The sequence below is a fragment of the Polyodon spathula genome, chromosome 5, assembly GCF_017654505.1.
Source record: "Polyodon spathula isolate WHYD16114869_AA chromosome 5, ASM1765450v1, whole genome shotgun sequence".
In the NCBI taxonomy this organism is placed as follows: Eukaryota; Metazoa; Chordata; class Actinopteri; order Acipenseriformes; family Polyodontidae; genus Polyodon; species Polyodon spathula.
In genome coordinates this window covers 23,800,136-23,823,978 of record NC_054538.1, presented here as the reverse complement: position 1 = coordinate 23,823,978, position 23,843 = coordinate 23,800,136, and the positions used below count along the sequence as shown (strand labels likewise).

Sequence of the window (23,843 nt, the reverse complement as noted above, 5' to 3'; positions counted from 1 at the left end):
ATTCAGGATCAGCTGCAAAGGAAATGGCATCGTTGCATGGCGAAAAGTCTCCCCACTCATTCACTCACTTCCCCTTCCCATGCGAAGCAACGGCATGACCCTTTCCTCTTACAATATATGTAACACAAGACAAATGAGACAAACTGAACAGACAAGTCCTGCAACACACCAATTTTTTTTCATTTTAAAGTAAAAATATATGAAAGCATCTTCACGAAAATCCTCACTAATATACAACTGAACAAGAAGTGTTGAGTATTTTAGTTTCATACAGTATTAAATGGCAGTGTTTATATCTGATAGTGAAAAATAAATAAATATCAAGATATATAAATAGATTTATAGATAAATAAATGTCTATGCATTGATTTATTTCAATATTTATTCATGTATTTTTTTTATTTATGTTTTACTTTTACCAGACATACAGGCAATCCTTCAGCATAGCTAATTCTGAGAAATTAACATTCCTTTTTGTCCAGTGGGGACCAAAAAATAACCAGTATCAAGAGGAACCGTACTTCCTTCCACCATTAGGGACCACATTGAGCGTTACACTGACAGGAAACCAACATTTTTCAGAGATCAAGATCAGAATCTCAGAATGATGACGGTGATGATGATGACACGAAAGATCTCCAAAATGTAACAATTGAGCGTCCTGAGAATTCTCAGCTGGCTGACTTCATCTTTCAAAATACTACAAGTTTTCTCAATTAATCGTGTAGCACTGACAGTATATGTAACACAACATGCTTGCAAACTGAAGGTTATAGTTTCAAATCATGCATGCCAGACCTATATTTATATTATATTTAAAAAAAGGATATTTTTTGCAGGCAAATGTTCCATTTTAAAACAGAAATAAATAATTTAATATAAATGATACAGATGTCACAATAAGTGCGTATATTTCCAAGTTGACAAAACAAGTTAATTGTCATTAAACTCAGATGTTTTTTTTTTTTGCTTTTTTTTAGTGTGCAGCTAGTTAATTTTCAAACAGAAATAAATAATTTCATATTTTGCCTTACTTTGGTAACTTATTTCTCTTACTCTATGACAGGTATTGACTTTTTTTTTTACATTTCACCTAAGAGTGTTGGGAACTACAAATTAAAAGTGAAATGGTGCTTTTGGCTGATTTACTTTTGCTGCACCAATACCCTGAAAACACGTAAACTATCCTTGCTGTATAGAGAGACTCTGGCAGTGAATGCTGATAACTTGGCGCGAGGAAGTACTGTTCCTCTCAATTGACTTTGATGTTATCTGTTATAAATGCCAACTAAATTCAGCATGGCACAAGAGATTAGAAAACTCTCACTGGCATTACGGCTCGGTACTCTTAACACAGAGCTCTTTCGAGTACATCAAGTACAGTAAATAAACTGGAATAAACTGCAGGAATAGATTACATTTTAACAAAGTAAAGTGGGATTTATAGAAGTTAATCCTGAAGATTAGAATAGGTTTTGAGATATTGCAGTCCATTGAGGGTTAACAAAATACTAAATGAGCTGATTTATTCTGGCCAGATGTAGCTGTTTTCATACAGGGTTAAATTAAACTGATGCCTGTATTCATTTGAGCAATGTTACTATACAATAGTTTATTCCTTGGTCTCATCAAGGTCTTTTTCTATTATGGTCGCAGGGCCAGCATGCCAAATCTAGGCACAACAGGGTTCTGTGGAGATTTTAATAACAGTTTTACAGTGTTGATGAAACTAAAAACTAATTGAAAGTTTTAGTAGCCTGAAGTTAATTACAGATGGTATGAAAACTGAGAGACCATTGAAAGAAAAATACACGTTTCATAGCCATGTTATTTGCAATGCCGCTATTTGTTTTGGAACCATATAATGTACTGAAGGTAGATTTCCCACCGATATGAAATGATCTTTTTAATGTTGATATTGTTTTGTATAGAATTCAATTAAATACTTTGCTTCTACAAAAGCAATTTTTACAACCTAATATGAAGCACAGAAGATTATATAATGTAATAACCACTTCCCCTCTTATGAACACCTACAGGGACATAAATGGAATTTTGGGCCAAATAAAATGTATTACCGGAGTTAGAGGGAATTCCAGGATAGGCTTCCTCCTCTTTCATAAGGTGCAATTAGTTTATTTGAGTCACATTATAATATTGTTAAATGAATACAAAAATAAATGCATCAACCTGAAACACCACAATGTATGCATCATAAAACAGATTGGTTGATGCTTCTAAAAGACAGAGGTCACATTTTGAAATGGCTAGGTGGAAAAAAGGTGTTCTGATGTACAAAGGGCCCTATTTACAAGGAGCAGCTTTTAAAGAGTGGTTATTAACATTACCTTAGGCTAAACAATTCTTTGAAAACTTATTTTAAAATGGTCAACAAAGGTGCAGACTTCAGACTTCATTGAATTAATGTTAGTGGGAGTTATTAACTAAGAGGTCCAATATGACTATAGTTATCATTGAGACTTTTTAGAGTATGCCACGTTTTGAGTTGAAGCTTCTTTATTAGCAGTTGAAAGGAAAAAGCAAAATAATAATAAAAAAACACACACACACACAAAAAAAAAAAAAAAGCTAAGAAAAAAACTATATAACACAATAAGAATTTTAACTTTAAACCTGATCAAAAAAAATGCTTTTATATGTGTTTTAAAAAGGGGAAGAGAGTGGATGCTTCTAATATCCCTAGGTAGGGAGTTCCATAGTGTGGGTGCTAGATGGCTAAAAGAACGTGATCTGTACGTGGCAGTTTGTATAGACGTATACTAAGTAGGTCAGCCTCCACAGAGAACAGCACCCGACTAGCAACATAACAGAGTATGAGATCAGAAAGATAGGAGGATATCAGGCCGTGTAATGCTTTAAATGTAAGTAATAACATTTTGTAATTTATTCTCTGAGTGAACAGTAACCAATGAAGACTTGACAAAATGGGAGATATGTGAGAACGGGACTTTACACAAGTCAACACTCTATCTCCTGAATTTTGGACTAGCTGAAGCCTAGCGTAATTCAGTATAGCTGCAATTTCCCAAGGTCACATTTAATAGAGAGCACATTTTTATTAGATCCAACACACATAACCTCTGTTTTGTTAACATTTAGTTGCAAAAAATTTTGGCACATCCAGTTTTGAATCTCAGTATGACACTTCGCCAGCACTGAAACCTTCCCCGATAAATGGGGTTTTGTGGAAACAAAGTTGAATATCATCCGCATATATATGGAAGCTAAGGCCCCTATTTTGTAATTGTAAATTAGTCTTCCTAGAGGTAACATAAAAACAGAATGGGACCCAGAATAGAACCCTGGGGTACTCCAGAAGTCAAACCAACAATTTGAGAGAAACAACCCTCAGCTGAGACATATTAGCCACGACCAGTAAGATTGGACCAAAAACAATTTACGGCAGTACCAGAAATACAAGCTTCATATTCCAGCCGTTGTAACAAGATATACAGTATCAAATGCTGCGGACAAATCCAATAGAAGCAATACAGAACACGCACCTGAGTCTCAGTTTAACTAAATATCATTTAAAACACAGACGAGAGCAGTCTCAGTGCTATGAGACGCTATTGAAACTTCTCAATAAAGGACATTTGTAGCCAAATGTGCCTGCAGCTGAGAAGCAACTACCCGCTTCAAGACCTTAGACAGAAATTGAAGATTTGATATCAGGCAAAAATTTGAAAAAACATTATTATCATGATTAGTTTTTTTAAAGTAATGGCATAAAAGCTAATTTAAAAGTTTCTGGAACTTTTCCTGAAGATAATGATAATTAATAATATGTAATAAAATAAAAGCAATTTCGTCAAATTGAATCTTCAAAAGAGCAGAAGGAAAAGGGTCCAGAAAACATGTGGTAGCCTTCACAGATGCAAACACATTGACAAGCATAACAGATGTTACAGGTAAAAAAAAAAGAGAAATGTGATGTTATTGTTCTCAGAGAAGGTAACTGGAGACAGAGATAACCATGAGGGGCAGAAACAGCAACAGCATCACGGATAGTTAACATTTTTGACACAAAGAAATCCATTAGCTCCTGGCAATGGGCATCAGAAAAGGAACGCAGAGTAGAATTTAAAGGGGGTGACAACAATTTACTTACGGTGGGGAAAAAAGGACTCTGGAGTTGCCTTGATTTTCCTTGATGGTATTGAAAAAATATCTAATTCTCTCAGCCCTTAAGGCCTTTCTGTATTCCTTTAGATGATTGCGCCAGATCTGCTCATGGAGCACTAAGTGGGATTTCTTCCAAGCTTTTTCCAATTTATGAGTTTGAGATTTCATATCCCTTAGCTCATCTGTGAACCAAGGGGAATTTTTTGGAACTACAGCTTTACAGGTCTTAATCGGAACAAGGTCATCAATCAGAAAGAGAGTGATTATAAGCATTTACACACCAGTCTAGATCAGAGCTAGCAGATAATTTCATGTTTTGAGACTGTATTACAGTTTGAAAAGCTGTTGAAACAACTGCCAGAGGTAGCAATATTAGTATATTGTATAATTCATAGATTCAACATACTGAGTAAGTACTGTGTTTTTTCTGTCTGCATAAAGAGTGAATCTAGATGGATTTTTGTTTCAGCTCTTTGCATTTACAGCTTTGGGGCAGACAAGCATATCGTCAGGTATTTCCACATCACTGGTGCGAATATGTAAAATGGAATGGGTGGTTTAAGACAAGTGAGACAGTTTTCCCACACTTGATGCAGATAGAGAGATGTGTAGAAACAGTTTTGTTCAGGTAAGTAAGGAGGCTCAAATTATTCTTTACTTAAAAATAAACCACACATACAGTACACATGTACAGAAAGGAACATATGGGTAAATAATGAGCACCAAAGTAATATTTTGTTATTATATATGTTGGGCCATATTCATACACCTTTAAGAACTGTTTAAAGGAATGTTTTTTAACTTGACTTTTTCAATGGCAGACATATGGATTTTGAAATGCCATCACTGAACTCAAATGACAGTTGATAATGAGAAATGTTGATGTGGCTGGTTAGGGAGAAAGCAATGTAACTAAACTAACATTTATAAGGAAACTTAACGGAAGTACCCAGCATTGCCTGGGGAAATTCAATATTTCAATATTTCATGCATGACAAATTGGGGAACAGTAGCCTTATGGTTTCCTATAAGTTACTGATCTTGGGTGTCGCACAATGCGCTCGGACCCCTTGCCTTTTGCCATTGTAAATTTTTGTTCTTTTTTTTTTTTTTCGGTTTTGCCATTGTAAATTTTTGTTCTTTTATTTTTTTGTTTTTTGTGGGTTTCTTTAATTTGAGATACATGGCTACGGTAGTAATCCAGCAATGGGGTTACTAAGTACCCCGGGGGTCAACATTCTGGATCCAAACATAGCCCTCGACCTTCCCCTGGATGAAAGAGGAGGCCATGCAAAGTTTGGTTGCACTGGCTCCTGTGGGGTCCGAATGCATAAAGGACAGACAAACTTTCTTCTTTATATATTAAGATTATACAAGACAGTTAAGACGGGAATCAGGGATTGGTATGTATTAAAAAATATATAATCTTTGCCACTGTATTGATATCAAAAACTGTATGCATTTTTATAATATACCCCCTCTTAAACTATACCATTCACCTCGATTTTAATAAATATTCTCACCTGTGATGCAGTTTGATAGTTGATTGATATAGACTGATATAAACAGATATCAACTGACTTGGAAGCACTATTAGCTGCAGAAAATGAGTAAAGAACTTGTCTGACTTAGTAGATCTACTGCTAGATTAGCAAATTTCTTCCCTCAAGCTTGTTGTTTACGTCTTCCTGCTAATGATTCAAGACTTAAGTGCTTCCTTACCTTCATTGCAGAGGATTCCAGTTCTCCCATAGGGACAGAGACAAACAGTATCTTGGTCAGTTTTGGGGACACAGGTTGCACCATGTCCACATGGGCTCCTTTCACATGCAGTGAACTGGCACAGCTTCCCAGAATACAGGTCAGGACACTTGCAGAACCAGTTCTCTGCATCACTAGGATATAAGGCATGATAAGAAAGAGATGAAATGAAAGTTTAAGTGATTGTATTTTTAGGTGGCCTTTACTTATCTGCATCAAATATTGCTGGTTTGCGTGACACCGCAGGATAGCTTAATGGACTCATGTCCTGGGCATTCATCACTGAAAGTAGTAGCAAGCTGTATTTGAAAAACTTTCTTAAAAATAACTCATGAGTTAAAACTTAGAGACTAGTGTCATTACATAATATACATTTTGTACTTTACAGAATTGAAATGTTTGAAAATATATAATAAGATGTAAATAATATTGTCAACTTATACCCTGGTACCAAAACACTTTTCATCTTTTGAGCTAAATGTTCTGAATAAAAACAGGTCCTAGATGTACTTTAAAAGCTTCAAAAAGGTATGTGTTGTATACTGTATATTCAGCTCTATCATCTTATATACTGTGAAGCAGAACTGGAATGGTTTTAAACCTAGAAATTAATAATCTGCTCTGTTAAACATAGTATGCACACATACCTAGAATGAAATATTTGTCCTGTCGCTGAAGCGCAGCAAAAAAACGATTCTTAGAATATACTAAAAGGAAACAATAGTTTCTGTATCTGTGACAGTAGTAAAATGTACTAGATGGTATGCTTTTGAGACATGTTTGCACTTCATTACAGCTACACAATGATTGACTGGACAATTCCGATTTTATCTTAACACTGGTGTAAATTTACACGTATTATATAAACTCCTGCGGAAACTGGGAATTTTGATCAGAGAAGGGCAAGGTGGCTTTGTTGCTTTTGTTGCAACAAAGAGGACCAGACCATACCCTGCTGAAGAAATTTTTCATTCCAGGGTCACCTTTATGGATGTCATCAATTAACAAGTTTTGAGGCATTATTGGTTTGATAAGAAAACCACTTTGTGAATTACTAAAGGTGGATTTGGAAGGTTCCAACAACAGAACACCCCCATTTCCAGTTTTGACTAAAGTCAGTTTGGCCCTGCGTTTTTATGGCTATGGACTAGCATAGATGTGTAATGCTGCAAGGCAGGGAGTATCCCAGTCTTCAATAAACAAGATCACTGAAGCCTTAATAAAAAGAACTCCAGCTTTTATTAGATTCTAACTATCAGTGGCAAATTAAATTTGATTTTTAGAAATAAAAGAAAATGTATTTTCATAAAAAGCACTTGTCATCAGATGTGCACAAATAAATCACACACAAACAACCCCGATGCGTTTGTCATGTACTGGTTATTTTTCCTTAAATTACTATACATACATTCTTTGCCAATTATGGTGCGTCACAAAAAAAAAAAAAAAAAAAAACATTTTTCAAATTAATTCAATTGAAATGCACAATGTTTTTCAAAAAAAACTAAAAAAAAAACCTCCATACATTTTATTTACTTTCTGTTCATCAAACTGGCCATTAAGATTAAATTGTAATTTTTTTTAGCAGAAAAGAGATATGGCTGGTAATCTTTAAAACTATTAGCTTGGTAATGTTGAAGTGTGTCACACAGAATACAAATGTGTTGCTAGCTTTGTTTTACACCGTATAGAATAGTAGGACCTCGATAATATTTTTGTTTGTTTGGTGAATCTCCACAAAACCTCGCTTAATGCGTATGTAAAGATCTTTTGTATCACAGAACAATTTAGTGAACAAAACATTATTTATCATAAAAACAAACAAACCAAAAAGAATCCACAGCTTAAAATTAGGTCAGTTTCTTTTTTAGCCACACAAAATTTTCTGAAAGTGACATTGCTCGTTGCTGGTGTGGATGCTCCCGTTTGACTGCAATGACTTCTAAATGATTTGCTTGCGTCGCTTGCATCCAGTGTGGATACGGCTTTAGGAAGAGGACTGCCATGGAGCTGGTAACAAAGGAAATGCTGTGTGGAGAACAATGAAGGTATGGTGTGTTTATACCTGAACAAGAGGTTTTTGACCGGTAAACAGCTTAGCTGTCCGGTTTAGGAGAAGAAAACCAGTGAAGTCTTTGCACAGCCTGGTTAAATTAATAAAAGAGTGGTTTCATTGGGAAAACAGCTTAGCCATCCAAACCCTTTAGTTTAGGAAAACCAAAAGCAAAGAACATACAGAACTTTCAACGTGGGTCACAAACCTTTACTCTGAGTAATTTACCAACTTTGGAAAATCAGGCCCTATGTGGGGACATTTGTACTTCATTTAAAAAAAAAAAAGGTAAGTGCAGAAACCAACTCTCTCTCTCTCTCTCTCTCTCTCTCTCTCTCTCTCTCTCTCTCTCTCTCTCTCTCTCTCTCTCTCTATATATATATATATATATATATATATATATATATATATATATATATATAGATAGATAGATATAGATAGATAGATAGATAGATAGATATTCATTTTATTAATCTGTACGAACAAAAATGGTTTAAATTCAGTTTTCCTGTGAAGGAATTGATTAATCAGGCCCAAGGTGTCCTAGTCTCAGAAATGGAAAATGCCAGATAATATCTATACTGGTCACATAATCAATTCCTTAATCTCCAAAGTGTTATCAACTTGGAACTGAAAATACTTTCAACATACAACCTGACAACCTGATAGGGAAACTAGGACTTCAGGACTCTCTGACATTTTGTCTATATACCTATCATATATGACTGACTGTTAATTAATAGGAGTGCGTAAAAGCAGTTTTAAAATAATCTCATAAAGTTATTTGTATGATCCAATAAGCACATGTTGCATAAAAGAATGGATTCATATTTAAATGAAATAACATGTTGTTCTGCAGCTAAAAAACTATCAGAATGCCACCATCACCACTTATTTCAGAATTTAGCCAGCAGGTGTCTGGTTCATTTTTTTTGCACAGCTGCAAAACCTGTCCAATTATGCAAGATGATATATTCTAGTTCATTATATTATATAAGAGAAAGCTCTTAAGTAGCCTACAGATTCCTAAAGGAGAAAAAAATGTCCTTTGCTGAAGTTATGTAGACTCGTCAATATATAGGCAGCATCATACAGTATGTCTGAGCTGTCACAAGTAATTCTCAATGCCCTTCTCTCTTGTATAAGGTATTGTTTCATTTTGAATGGACGACCTAGGCAGACAATTTAAGGGGGGTTCCCCACTGATGATGGAAATGATTTGGGAACCCTCTGATAAGAAAAAGAGTTCATTCTGGCTAACTCAGATATTTTGGATGGAAGGAATACCTAACAAAATAGCCCTCTGCAATCAAACTGAAATGTATAAACAATATAGTTATCAGTCCAGGAATCTCTCTGAAGAGTTAGATGGACTAATATGAGGATTTCAAAGATGTACAACTGGCTGTCGCAAGCAGAACCGTGTCCTTCATGTACCCATAGGTAAAGCATTGTAGAATAATGTTTGCTAGACAAAAAGAAGGACATGTGATACCTTTTATTGGACTAACTAAACAATAATTAAATCACAAGCTTTCAAGACCTCAAAGGTCTCTTCTTCAGGTGAAGGTAGGAAAAGGTAATGTAGAATAATGTTCGAATATAATGATCCACAAGGATTATCATTTTAGCATTTGAATGTTCAATCAGAAAACGTGAGGAAAGTTAAATGTATGGGATGTGATGCAGCTCACCAAGTAAAATGGGCTCATCTGGGAAAGCTAGAATGCAAAGGGGAGACCTGCTGCCAGAATTCAGGTCTGAAGCAGACCCGGGCAATGATTTCCAATACTGCTGGGACTCCGATATCCTGGACACAAACTGAACACTGTGTTCAAAAGACCATTGGAAGAAAAGCAACTGATTAAGGGCAGGAATGCCTCTTGGAATGTGCATATAGCTGAGTTTCTTATCAGCAGCTACAACTTAGAACAGGAGAGCTTCTCACTTTTTACTCTTATCTTGTGTATCTTGAAAATATATTATTAGTTTTAGAGTTAGAAAGTTTTACATAGAAGACAGAAAGTCCTACATAGTAGATAAAAAAGTCCTATGTTCATCTCTCACTGTAACAAACAGAATAATTTATGTGATTCTGGAAGAAACATTTAAAAACAGTTTGTGAATCAGGCCCTACGTGTTTTTTTTTTTTTTCTTTTTAAATCGTGTTGTGTAATTACATTACAAACATTACAAACTGTAATTACATTGGCTCTATTAATCAAGGGTTTCAAAGGGGTACTGATTTCTGCTTATTTAAAAGGGATTGAAGAGTCTGTATAACATGACCCTTCAACCCCATTTAAAGAAACTGCCATAAACTATAACCAATACATCCCCACAGCATTGTACTGAAATATAGATTTGTGATGAGACAAAGGCTCGTAATTCCGACTCCCAACAGCAGAGGGTGTCAGCCCAGCTAAAAGTACCCTTCACCAGGATCACGTGAGCAAGACAGAAGTCTCTATTGTGGGCAATGCCATCCTGATGAAGGGCAACAATCTGTGTACGCGAGACATGGCCACTTGGGTCACAGGGGAATTATAAACACTTGTAAGTTAGCGATTGGTGTTTCCATGACTCCAGGGGCAAGGCCACAAGTACAAGAGGGATCAGGTTGTTGTACACAGGGTTGAGAACGGACGAGATCAACAAATCTACTACGATAGAAACAAGTCTGGGAGATGTTATTCTTGTTATATAATGCACAGTTCACAGCCTACTTCTATAAAGCGCTTTGTGACATTGGTCCACCATGAAAGGCACTAATAAAAATAAATACATTATATTATTATATCCTGTCACATGATTCAACAACAGAAATTCTAACATAAAAAGGTTATTTTAATAGAAATAAAACTGTTAAATAACAGGCCTTAAAACCAACATCAACCTATGTCCTTTACTATGTGCACAAGTTTGTAAGCACACTACATTCCACTGATATTGGTATTTTTGTTTCTGTGAAAGCTTGTGACTTATTTACGGCTTGCTGGATTGATTTAAAAATGTCTATATGTCTTCATAATGAAAGGGGAACCATGTTTGGGAAACATTCTTATAGTAGTGGTAAAATTATCGTTTTAATTGTCTTTTTTTTTACTATATGAAGACCTACTGGAAAGACAACGGGAGCATGAAGCAAAAGTAATTGTGAATTACTGAACTGTTTATCTAATTGCACAAGACTTCCTTAACCTCATCAAAATGCTTCCTGGTATAAACACAAACTGATTACAGATTACTGCCACCAGAATAAATAATTGTTGAAGCCTGTGGAAAGAATGCATCTGACATTCAGAGATAATTATTAAAAAAGATTAATAATTGTCCCACCTTTAAATGTATACCTTGTTAATTGACCATGCAACAAAATGTGTCATTATTCACAAATGCTACTAAGGATTTCTACCATATATTTTAAAAGAAAGCCATTTATTTATTTATTTATTTTACAAAAGACCATAAAGTTATTATGGGTTTAATGAATCATGTGTTCAATGGTTATGCTGCTTTTATCTTGTTACATTATAGCAAATTGTTTATTTACCAAAGGGAATGACTAATAATGATTCATTAGAGTATCACAGGCATTATCTTAGTAGCTGATAAATATTTCAAGCAGAGCTCCTACTGACTAACTTTAGGTCGATATGCATTGTCACCTATAACAATTTTTAATCATCTTTGTGTTACATGATGCACTTTATGGCAGCTAAGCACGGTTTGTGTGTGCAAAATGTAGATTTTGGCTGCAATATGGGTGTTTTGCAGCCACAAATCACTTTGCATGTATCCTTATACTAGCCCCTTAATTGGCTCAATTCAGTAATTTATGTTATGGATGAAACAAATACAGAATGGCGCTTGCTGTGCACTGCTGCACTTTATCAACCAGTATCCCTTATTCGATTAATTTAATGAGAAAATACACCATGTTCTAATTTCTGTTAAATGCTACAGAATGAAATGAAAAACACCTTGTTTACCCTGTACCGCACCTTTGAAATCTCAACACTGTACTCACTAGTACTTTTGTTTATTGTTTGCTTCTCATATACCTGGAGATCCAACAGGGTTCACATTTATTCATCTTTTTATTTTCAAATTGTTTCTAATAAAACTCATTTGATAAATGTAAGTCTCTTTTTATGTAAAACTGATATTTCCACATGCCGCTCTTACTAGGACACACACACATACACACACACACACACAAAATAATACCCTGTAAACCTTCAAAATGAAATACCATTAAAACATTCTATTAATACATACTGTGTGAGGGTTCTGTAACCTGTGGCTTTGTATCAGGAGTAGGTCTAAAGAGGGACCAGAATTAATACAGGTCTTGTAAAAAAAATCCTTTAGAGTAAAATTCTAACTATGTATTACTCATAATTGTATTACTGTTGTATTGGTTCTTTTAGGGCACATTAATAATGCTGTTACAAAGACAACAAAGCCAATGTACAAAATTGATTAGCATTAATGGACCTATCTGTTGCTCCAGTATGTGTAAAACAGACATATCAAGAATAATTACTATGGTAATAGTTTTAGGCACACTCTCACACAGGGAAGTTAATACTTTTGCACACTGCAGACAGATGTTAAGAAAAGTACTTTCCAAAGAAATCACTCTTACATTTTATAATTGTCTTTGAATACAAGGTGCCTAAGGGTTTAAAGTTCTTAGAGTAAGAAACGGGGTTAGATGTCTCCACGTAGCTTTACGCTTCCCCACGTGTTGCTACAACTGTTTAAATCATGTACATGTAATTTTTCTTTTCATTGTTAACATCCTGACAACTGTTTACACCTAGAACTTTAAAGTCAGTGTCAATGGTCTTTTCAAAGTGTCTGCACTAGTGGGTTTGAGATCAGGGGTGTATCCTCTAAATCACTGCAGGAAGAACAATTAAAAAAAGACTGTTCCGTACCACATAACAGATCGTTATTGTTGTGTTACCTGTTTCACACACCCCTGATTTCAAACCAAACTGCACTAGAGAAGACATTTTGAAAAGACCTTAGTATCAGACTTTGAAGTTATAAGTGTAAAACAGTTGTCACATTATTTAAACAGTTGTAGCAACACGTGAGGACGGTAATGCTATCTTTTTGGAACCCCACTACTTACTCTTTAAGAGACCTTAAATTGTATTAGTTTTTATTCCAGTTTTCAAGTGTGCTTCTTTTTATGTAGTAGTAGATTCATTATTTCTTTGTTGCGACAGAGGGTGTATGTTTACTCATTATTGGATTAGGCCAACTTTTGCCTTGACAAGACGTGGCATGAAAGATGAACAATTCTGGATTGGAGCATGGGCAGCCATCACTATCGGGGTACAAGTATTTGGTGGAAACAGTGCATAAGTAAACATGGAAGAGTGGACACATTGAGCAAAGACTGCCAACTGTGTCATACAGAGGGTGTTTTTAATGACCCACAATCTGAGAGTATAGATTAATTTAAATCTAACAAATCCAAGGCACTAAAGAAAAACAAATAGGGTTTGAGAATCCAACACCCTACCCCTTCTACTAATAATGCCCATACAGTATGAACTATACAGTATATATTTTTATTTTTCAGGAAGTAAACTTTGTATAAATTAACATAGTGTACTGTACCTACCTAACACACACGCCCCCATTGCGACAGGGGTGGTACTGGCAAACAGGAGCGTTGCAATTTTCAATATTCTTCCCCCTCACTGCCTCATCCACAATAAAGAGCTCCTTTGTGTTCACTTGCAGCTCTCGAATGCAGCCATGAAAGCCAATTACCTTCTCAGCTCCATCATACAGCTCAGAATGTGAAGGAATATTGCCAAGGAATACTGGGCCAAAATTAGCCTGTTGGTGAAAATACAATCAGAAACAGTTTCCTTTAACACATTTTATTTTATTTGGTAAAAATATCATCCAATTTGCTACTGCTATTAGTAAAAACATATTGATAAATGCAAGTCTGTGTTGCGGATCCTTCTTCACACATAGCATATCAAATCAAAAAACACCTACCATGAAAACATGTTATTACCATTTATGTGCAAACAGGTTCCCAAGATATATAGAAAGAATCATCTGTCTTCAATTAATGTGTTTTTTTTTTTGTTTTTTTTTAATGATAGCTTAAATATTTACCATAAGGGTTTTGCTTATGAATCTGGTAATTCACAACTAGTTTTCTATCTATAAATGTTTCATAATTAGCATGTAATTACGACTGGGGAGAAATCTGAGAAGAACTAATTTGAACAAGGGCTGCTACGATTAAATCGAAAAACGATTCTTCAATCGATCCATTCTTCATTATATACATCGTGATAAATACTGGATAATCGATTAAATAATTACATTTTTGTAACATGCTCTGTTGCAGATGCAGTACTGCAGGTCAAAAGGTGCTACGGCACTGTTCATTCAAACAATAATAAAATAAAAGGTTTAACAACAACACACTTACTGAGCAAAATAAAAGATTCAAACAAAAACAAAAGAAACAAACACAATACTATAAATCTCATGCAGGTCACGCTGGGCAAATCTTTTTACATTTTTACATTTCCAGTGTGTTTTTCATTCAAATATAGAAGACAGACAAGACAAACTGATCAGACAGCAAGTCCTGCAACAAAGCAATTGTCTGGGTCATTACAATATATTTTTTAATTTGAAAGTAAAAATATATGAAAGCATGATGACCTTTATATACAAAAATCTTCAGTAATATACAATTGAACAAGAACTGTTAAATATTTATTTTTGTTTCATACAGTATTAAATGGTGTTTATATGATAGTGAAAATAAATGTCAAGATAAATAAATAAATAGTCTATGTATTAATTTCTTTCAATATTTATTAATGTATTTATTTATGTTTTACTTTTACCATATATATTGGATATTGATAGCATAGCAAATTCTCAGAAATTAATGTCACAAATAGCGTTACTCTCATCAACCAGTATCGAGAGAGGAAACTGTACTTCCTTGCACCAATAGGGACCACAATGAGCGTTACACAGACAGCAAACCAAAAATTTTCAGAGCTCAAGATCAAAATCTCAGAATGAGGATGATGAAGATGAATGATGGCTCGAAAAATTCCAAAAACATAACAAAGTTCCGAGAATTCTCATCTGGCTGACTTCATCTTTCAAAATACTGCTTGTCTCAACTAATCATGTAGCACTGACAGTTAACACAACTGAAAGATTTTTTTGGAAGCAAATGTTCAATTTTAAAACAGAAATACATCATTTAATATAAATGATATAGACGTCACAATAAGTTTGTTCCCTAGTATATTTCCATGTTGACCAAATAAATTAATTGTTATTAAACACAGATGTTTTGTAATATACATATGGGTGGATAAAAATGCCTGGGGTTTGTAAAAATAAAGCAGAAGAACAAGAAAAAGGAGATGGACATTTTTACCTTCCTTTGGCTACTTATTTCTTTTACTGTATGACAGGTATTGACTTTGTTTTTTACATTTCACCTAAAGTGTTGGGGACTACATATTAAAAGTGGAAAGATGGTTTTGGCTGATTTAGTTTTGCTTCCCAATTACCCCGAAAACACGTACAGTACCAGTGCTGTACAGATAGCCACTGGCAGTTCTCGCAGTTCGCTGTAACTTGGTGCGAGGAACTACCATTCCTTTCGATGTGTTCTCGCTGGTTTAGCTTTCTAAAGTGCATTCACTACGGATATATGTACATTTATTTTTTGTCTACTTCAGACATTTTATATGGATTTACAGTGGAAATAGCTAAATGTATTCAGGGATTTAATTGATTTAAATAATTTTTGAAATGTAAACTATTTCCTCTGATGTCAGACCTTTGGTCATTGCCCGTCCAACTTAAATTGGGGCCCACCCACATTTCCAAGCCTAGTTACCCTACTGGAGTAGGCTGTGTTGCTGCTTTTTTATTTATTTTTTTGCACGTAGTACATAAAGCCTAGCAATTTCCTTGTTAGTTTGTAGATTTTGGATCTGATGGCAAAGTTTGTTTATGTTACTTTCACAATTCACTTCCTAGAAGTGCTTACTGTAGCTACATATTTATAATTAATTTAAAAATAGATATCTTACAATCACATTTAAAAATATATATCCTACGTATTCTGTTTTCTGATCTCTGTATGCTACTGATCAAGTTTGAATTGTGTTGGTTGTATTTGTCATTTGTAAATTCTGTTATGGATTATCGCAAAAACAACCATTATATTGAGCCAGTTGGATTTTGACGACAGTCGCAAACGAGTTAGTGGGATATGTGTGTCTGTTTGTAACAAGTCCTGATCGCTAAATTCTGTCTTGTCATAACAATGGCATCCAATCAAAGCATGGGTGGAGTTTAATTACTAAGCAGGAGAAAACAGAATTTGCAACTCTGCCACGGAAATATTTCATTCAAAGGAGAAAGCACACTTAATGTGCTCTGCATTATTTAATTTTTATTTTATTTATTTGCTTATTTATTTTTAAATAAAAGTTACTTATTTCATCTTCTTTGTAAGAAACTATATCTGCGCAATAACTGTAGATAAAGCGTTGCGTATTGGAAGCCACACAGTTATTATTATCACAGAGTTATCACTGACATAAACCCAACAAGATGTTATGTTGTTTTCTTTCCGATTTAACTCCTGAAAAGAATAGTCGGCACAGTTATTATTATAAAGGCATAGAGAGAGAGAGAGAGAGAGAGAGAGAGAGAGAGAGAGAGAGAGAGAGAGAGAGAGACTAAACCATATTTTATGTTTTCTTTTACTGTAAAGATTATGTATTTAATCACATGCAGATTAATGTAATGTACAGCATCCAGGCATAATATTTTTTGAATGATTATTATATGATTATTATTATATTATTATTATAGTTTGTGTGCCCAATTCATCAATTGCTATTTGGAAGCTTAACTGACAGCCCTAATTTGAACAAAGCTCTATTACCTTATGCTGGTATTAAAATGACTTCTGAGTAAGTCTAAAAGTGATATGTGAAAATTACAGAAAATAGACACAGTTAGAAAAGGAGACATTGTCTGAGATGAGATAACTTAATCAGATATATTCTACTGGCAAATAATTAGCATGCTGTTAAAAAAAAAAAAAAATTCTAAAGCATAAACAGTCACAAAGTAGCTAACATTAAGACAGTATTCCAACAGATATGGCAGGGGTAAGTGAGAAGTTATCACATGACATGACACAAGTATATATCATGAGGTTTTTATTCACTAGGACTATAAACGTGACCAAATCAGCTTGATGGCACAGACTTATATGGCAGCTCCCAAAGCTTCAATTTAATATGACATTTAAACAGAGTGCACTACAATTCTTAAGTTATAATTTAATCGCAACCCAATTTTCACTGAGTAGCAAATAAAAAAATTGGCACTGAAGCACGCTGCAGCACATCCCTGATGCTAAACACTCTAATGGTGTTCAATTTCTCTTTAAAAAGCAAATATTCTTCCTGGTGGGAAATAATGTATCATGCAAAACAAAACCACACAAGTATCACTGTTTATAGATATAACTGAACAAATCAATGTTTAAATACCAAAGCACAGATGTGCTGAGTTGATGACATGTGTTAATCTATTAACAATAACCTGTTATTACCTCAAATACACGGTGGGACAAGTATTCCTTCTGCTTGGAAGGCACATGATTATTCACAGCCACTTCAATCATACAGTATCCTCCATATGCACTAACAGGCAACTGATATCTGTGAAGAAAGAAAAAAAAAATCTCATTAGAATATATGTTATTCACAACACATGCATCTGACCATGAAAATGATGCATACTTGAGAGGAGAATCATGTAATGGAGTCTCTATAAATGCCGACACTTCAAATGCAGTAGTCTTTTAATATCCACATATAGACAGGGCACAACGGCAAGGGAAATGTATCATGACATAACGTGTTGATGGATCTCAGCTAGCACTGGTACTTGGAAAAAGGAGGACATAATATCATAAGACATTATATGATTATTTCTGCAATGCTTGAATCAGTTTTTTTTTTTTTTTCATGTATCATCCTGCTTCATTGACATATGCCAAGGTAAGGTGGCTAGAAATGACTCCATTGCACCCTTCATAATTCAATTTCATTGCAGCAAAGCACAGTACTGTGTACAGAGTACTACAGAGTATGTTTTGTGCTACATAAGGACAACCGTTTAAAAAGAAAAAAAAATCAACAAATATAGGTCAAAATTGAATGTTCAACAAGGTCAAAAACCTACATAGTTTTTAGATTAGACAGTGATAATGTGGGGAAAATGTAGGTTATAGTTTTGTGCTAAGAAAAAAAAAATAGTATTAAAGGTAAACAAGAACCATTTAAAATAAACATTTTTTTAAGGTTGATAGGGAATATTCACAGTGACAGAATTCACATTTTATCCTCCTCCCACCACCCTTTCTAAAAGCAATTTTTTAGAGATATGTGTGTGAGTGAACTTAAACAGCTTGTTGGCATGCACTTGGAATCTTCACAGAAATCAAAACTTTAAATACAAATATGTACCCTAGTAAGGCTGCATATCAACATTTCCACTATAATATAATTCATTGGAATCTATTAAGTCTTCTATAATTTAGCCTTCTGTGCATTTTACTTTATCAGATATCAAACCTGTGTTTTTATAGTCTGTGTCTTTACTTTTGCCAGGTAGTTTTAGCTGTTGGAACTCAAACTTCTCCCCATGCAAATACAAGGTCATGAAAAGACATCTTCACACCAGAAAGCAAAACAGATATAAAATAAATCCCAAACTTCTAACAGCAGATGGCAATAGAGGCACATGTCAATATAATTTATTCTAAAACATCCAGTGTTTCAGCTGATTGGTGCATTAACTGATTCTCCTCAAAATAGAAAAAGATTGTAAATGGATTTTCTTTCTTGCTAACGTTCCAGAAACAAACTGACAAAATAACACACTACAGAGTTTCCCAGCATAACGTCCACAATGCATGCCATTTTAAATAGTTCTGCTTGAGAGATACCATTTGTACACTGATGAACACAAATAAAATTCATGGAAATGAATTAACCAAATTATTGAATCATATGAAGCTTGTTAATCCAGCTTTGGTTAAATATGACTAGTGTAGATATAAGTTACTCTACTCTGCTACACAATGCAATACATGATGTAATGTGTTTATTCAACCCCGAATACAATAATTGATAAAATAAATAAATAAATAAATTAAAAATACAAAAAAAACCTATTAAAAGGCTCATGGAACATGTATTATACCATTACTGGTCATTTTTTAGAAAAGCTAACCCAGGTATTGTTCTTATCCAGTGATAAGGTAGCAGTATTTGAATGACAGGTTACTTCTGTTGCCTTTTGCAGGTAAATCTTGATTCCCGTAGTTTTTTTTTTAAATCAAGCCAGTGATTTTTTCAAGTAGCACTTTGATGGCTGGAATTTTATTTCCAGGACCTAAATATAAAATACACAAATAATTCACTCAGGTAGCCCAGCAGGAGGTTGATCTCTTTAAAATGAGAAAACCAGAGAATGGCAAAACAGCACAAAAACTTTTTTTGGTAAGGTAACATTGTTTATACTTGAAAACGAATACACATGCAACACTATGAAGGTTAAACTCTGATTAAGGGTACGATTATATTACGGTAGTCGTGACTTTCACAGCACTCATGAATATTGCTATTTGTTTCCACTCAGCGTGAAAGCAGGAAGTGAGCAGTACAAGTCTTCTGAATTGGTGACAGTGCAAAGTTAAAGCAGTCAGTAAATGTCAAATAAAGGTGAATGCTTACATAGAACTATAAACAAGAGCAAAATGAAGTTCTAAGCAATTAGCAGAGCAATATCCCAAACAATTTCATAAAAGCAGAGGGAGCAGCTTTAAAGGAGAAATATACTTTTTTAATTAACCAAAGTCCTTTGTGCAGAAAATATACCTCTGCATACCCTTGATAATGCAAAACCTGAAGGGAGGAAGGTTTATAGTTTTGGAGCATATCCCCTGATTTGCAACTCTTGCAGTAGTTGCCCTGCAGTGCTTAACAGTCATTGTAATAGTGTCAGACGCAGAATGATTCTTCTAACGTTTTAAAAATGTGCTCAGGGATGACAGACGTCACATCAAAAGTGAACTTCTAATGTACCTCTTTTAATACCAAAACCACAGCTGTGTTTAAATAGATGTTAACCAAAAGGGAATTGTAAAATTCTCAATTTACAACCACAAAATTTAGTTTAAAAATGTATTTTCAGTGTTCAGATTATTAATATTTTGTTTACATTAGACAAGGTAAGCATATTCCTGCTACGTTTGTGTGAAAGGGTACTGTTAAAAAAATAAAAATAGTAATCTATATTTACTTTTGACTAAGAGTGTGTGTTAAAAGAAAACACACCACATACATATTAAATACATGACATATATATTTATTTAGCACAAACATATATACATACATACATAATATATATATAATATATATATATATATATATATATATATATATATATATATATATATATATATATATATATAACAAAAGAAAGTAAAGTACATTGATGCTGATAGACGGTAAGACTGTATTACTAAAAGCTTATTCATTTAATTTAATGTAGGAAACTTAATTCATCATGGAAAGTTATAGACACTAATGTTTTATGACACATATAATTTTGTATTAAGGCTTAAGAAAAGGCACGGATACTCAAAAGAAAAAAAAAAATCTCGACAATTTAATCCTTATGAAGACATTACTATAGCAGGGTTTGACTAGTGATAGAAATGCCATACTTAAAGTAAAGAACAAATAATTTTCCCTATTAGTTTCATTAATACAATATAATGCTGAAATTGGGATGACATGACAAGTTCATCAGACAAGCTGTGCTCACAAAACCTTTTCAGGAATTTACAAAAAATAAAGAAGGGAATTATTTTATTTCGAGTAAAGTATGACTGATGAACAAAGACCAAGGGCCCTATTTAGCAATGTTCGCAAATCTCTAAGGCAATCACAAAACACTTTTGCAGACAGCGCACCAAAATCAGGTGCATTTGTGGGCAAACAGACTTTGCCCACCTATGTGATTTAGCAACCGTGTTTGATTGCCCATCCGGCAAGTCAGCGTTAGCACTGGACATGGGCTGAACGTTAGGGGAGTGTCCTCATTTACATACAAATGTAGCGATTTAGCGTTTCAATTGACGTGAAAACCAGGTCTAGAGTGCAAATTACATGGTCGACTATATATACTGCTGAAAATGCCAGGGAAGCAAGCAATGAAAAGAGAGAGAGAGAAAAGAGAAATAAAATAAATATGGAGTGCGCGTTGGATTTCTATGTATCCAGACGTCCTCAAATATTTAGAAGTCATCTGTCTTTTCTGAGCCTGTCTGACACATGTATGCAGCAATGTTGCCTCAAGAGACAAACAGTCACTGACATCTTCCAACTGCTTCAGGCTGACCTGGAAGGAGACATGCAGAGAGCACACTGTTTGCCTGTAGAGCTAACATTGCACTGACATTTTATGCCACTGGCTTGTTCCAATGTACTGTGGGTTACTGTAAAGCCATAAATATTTGCAACCAACATATTTGGTGAATCACACCCATAAAGCCTATTTTGCCCCAGAAATGTTGGTGACCTGTTGCAATATACAAAGTATGTATATTAAGTGGAATTTGATTTTGTGCCAAAAAGTATACCTTATACTGCAGACATGAGCCAGTCGGCTATATCATGTGCAGTGCGAGATGTACCTGCAGCTTTACTAAAGCGGGCAGGAGAATTCATCCATTTCCCTGTGTCTCATTAGCTGCAACAAAATACAAAGCAGGGTTTTCTTGAGAGGTATGGGTTTCCTGGTGTCCTGGGAGCCACTGATTGCACACATGTGCAGCAACACAGAATAGGCACCGCTACATAAATCACAAGGGGTCCTATTCTGTCAACGTCCAAGAAGTGTGATGCCAACAACCACATTACTGCTCATGACTCTTTATTCTTGCTAATTTGCAGGTGGCAGCTGTGTTTCAGCAGGGGATACCACTCTTCACCTTGTATTTTAATTAAATTGGTTTGGTCATGTCTGGCAATTTATAAAATACACATACTGTAATAAATATGAACTTGTATAGGTATTTATAGACAGTTTTGGCTAAGGATCTTGTCTTTTGGTCAAGCCAAGGTCAAGTGTTGGAGCTCCCCAAAATCATTTCTTGGAGGGAAGATATAGTTGCAAGAAGGGTTGGTTAACCAATGTAATTAGAGAAGGGTGTATGTAGTGTCTCCTCCAATTAACAGTCAAGTTCATGTTAGATTGTGACTTATAAATGCTAAAAAAATGTGTTCTCTTGTGTGCACATGACCAGTCAATATTTACACTGGTGTTGAATAATAAAATTTAAAAAATAAATTACTGTCCTTTTTCTATATAAAACATTTGTTAGATATTTATTTATCAATTCTGCCTTCATAGTGACTGGGTCTGTATTTATTATGCACAGCTTTTTGTGCATTCTTTAACTGTAGTTTCTCTTTAAATTAAAGCAAATTAGAAACCTCATCACATTTTCATAACCAAATGACAGTGGGATAACCTGACAGCAGGTCAGGGAGAAGAGTTTGTGAAACCAAATGAGAAATGACTAATTCCTTAAGACAGGTGACATTTGGTCAGGGCTGTGAGAGTGGAAGTTCTAGATGAACTACAAACACTTTCCCTCAAGAGTGAAGCTGTAAAAAGGCCCAGGTCAATATTTCAACAAGCTATTAAGTATAGATGTTAAACGCAGTACATCCATTTAACTCTGTTGGGCTAGTGTAATCAGAGCTCAATTTGAAAGCCCAAACTTAGCAATTAATTCACCACAGTTTTATAAAACTAATCTATATGCGGCACAAGGTGGAGCAAGCTGATTTGTCTCATACAATTAAAATAAGCAAGAGTCAGTAACTCTGATATAGGATCAGGTTTTTGCTTGATTTAGTATTCATACTTAAGCCCACACTGGTTAATAACGCCATCACAGCTGCCGTCATACAGTAAGTCTCAAGAGACCTTTCTGAAATCAAATGACCAGAATGTTAGAGGATGGGTGTTGCTGTAAATGGATGTGTACAAAATACAACAGAAGAGTATTCTTGGACATTTTCGTTATCAGTAACCAAATGAATCTTACTACTTTGTTAGTACAGTGAGGAGTGTTTGTAAGGGGTGATTGTTTTTTAAAGTTGCTGGTAAATGGCTAGTGAAATATTTTTATGCGGGTTAATTAGAAGTGGGTAGGTAAAGCGTATTGGTTACTTTAAGTTTTACACGATACAATTATCCGTGTCCAGTCACTATTAAAACCAGAAGTGCATTAAAAGGGTCTGTTAGTTACTATTACTGTAAACAGAAAACAAAACTGAACAAGGCAAATACGTATTTACCTCTGTAAAAAAAAAAAAAAAAAAGAAAAATATCCTAAAGTAACCCACAAACCCTCCATCACTCAGTCAGCATGGTTTTGCACAATAATAACTAGGTTGCAAAGTGTTTTTTTTTTCTGATCTGATTTAGACTACTGACAGCAGAATGTTCCAGAGGAACATATCATAATCATGTGGATTATCACTTTTGAACACATGTTTTAAATCTTTTTTTAAACTTACAGTAGTTCTAATGTTGCCTCTTTTTAAAATAATGCTGTAGTTTGTTTGGAAATAGTAATCATTGTCTTCAAAAGGTATGTTTATGTGAAATAAATCATACAAATCTGCATATACAGTAAGTAACTGATTGGTGAGGCTGGTTTCCAATGCAGAATTTTAATTGGAAG

The 23,843-nt window shown here is 34.6% G+C and overlaps 1 protein-coding gene across 1 annotated transcript in view; it reads right to left on the bottom strand.

The window, feature by feature from the left end:
- The window catches only part of eys (eyes shut homolog), a 380,525-nt gene that overhangs the window by 30,019 nt on the left and 326,663 nt on the right, over positions 1-23,843 (bottom strand). The window contains exons 41-43 of the mRNA XM_041251458.1: positions 17,622-17,730; positions 13,605-13,825; positions 5,869-6,041 (exon numbers count right to left, since the gene is read on the bottom strand). Of these exons, the coding sequence (XP_041107392.1) occupies positions 5,869-6,041; positions 13,605-13,825; positions 17,622-17,730 (503 nt within the window). The remainder of the gene's footprint in view (positions 1-5,868; positions 6,042-13,604; positions 13,826-17,621; positions 17,731-23,843) is intronic.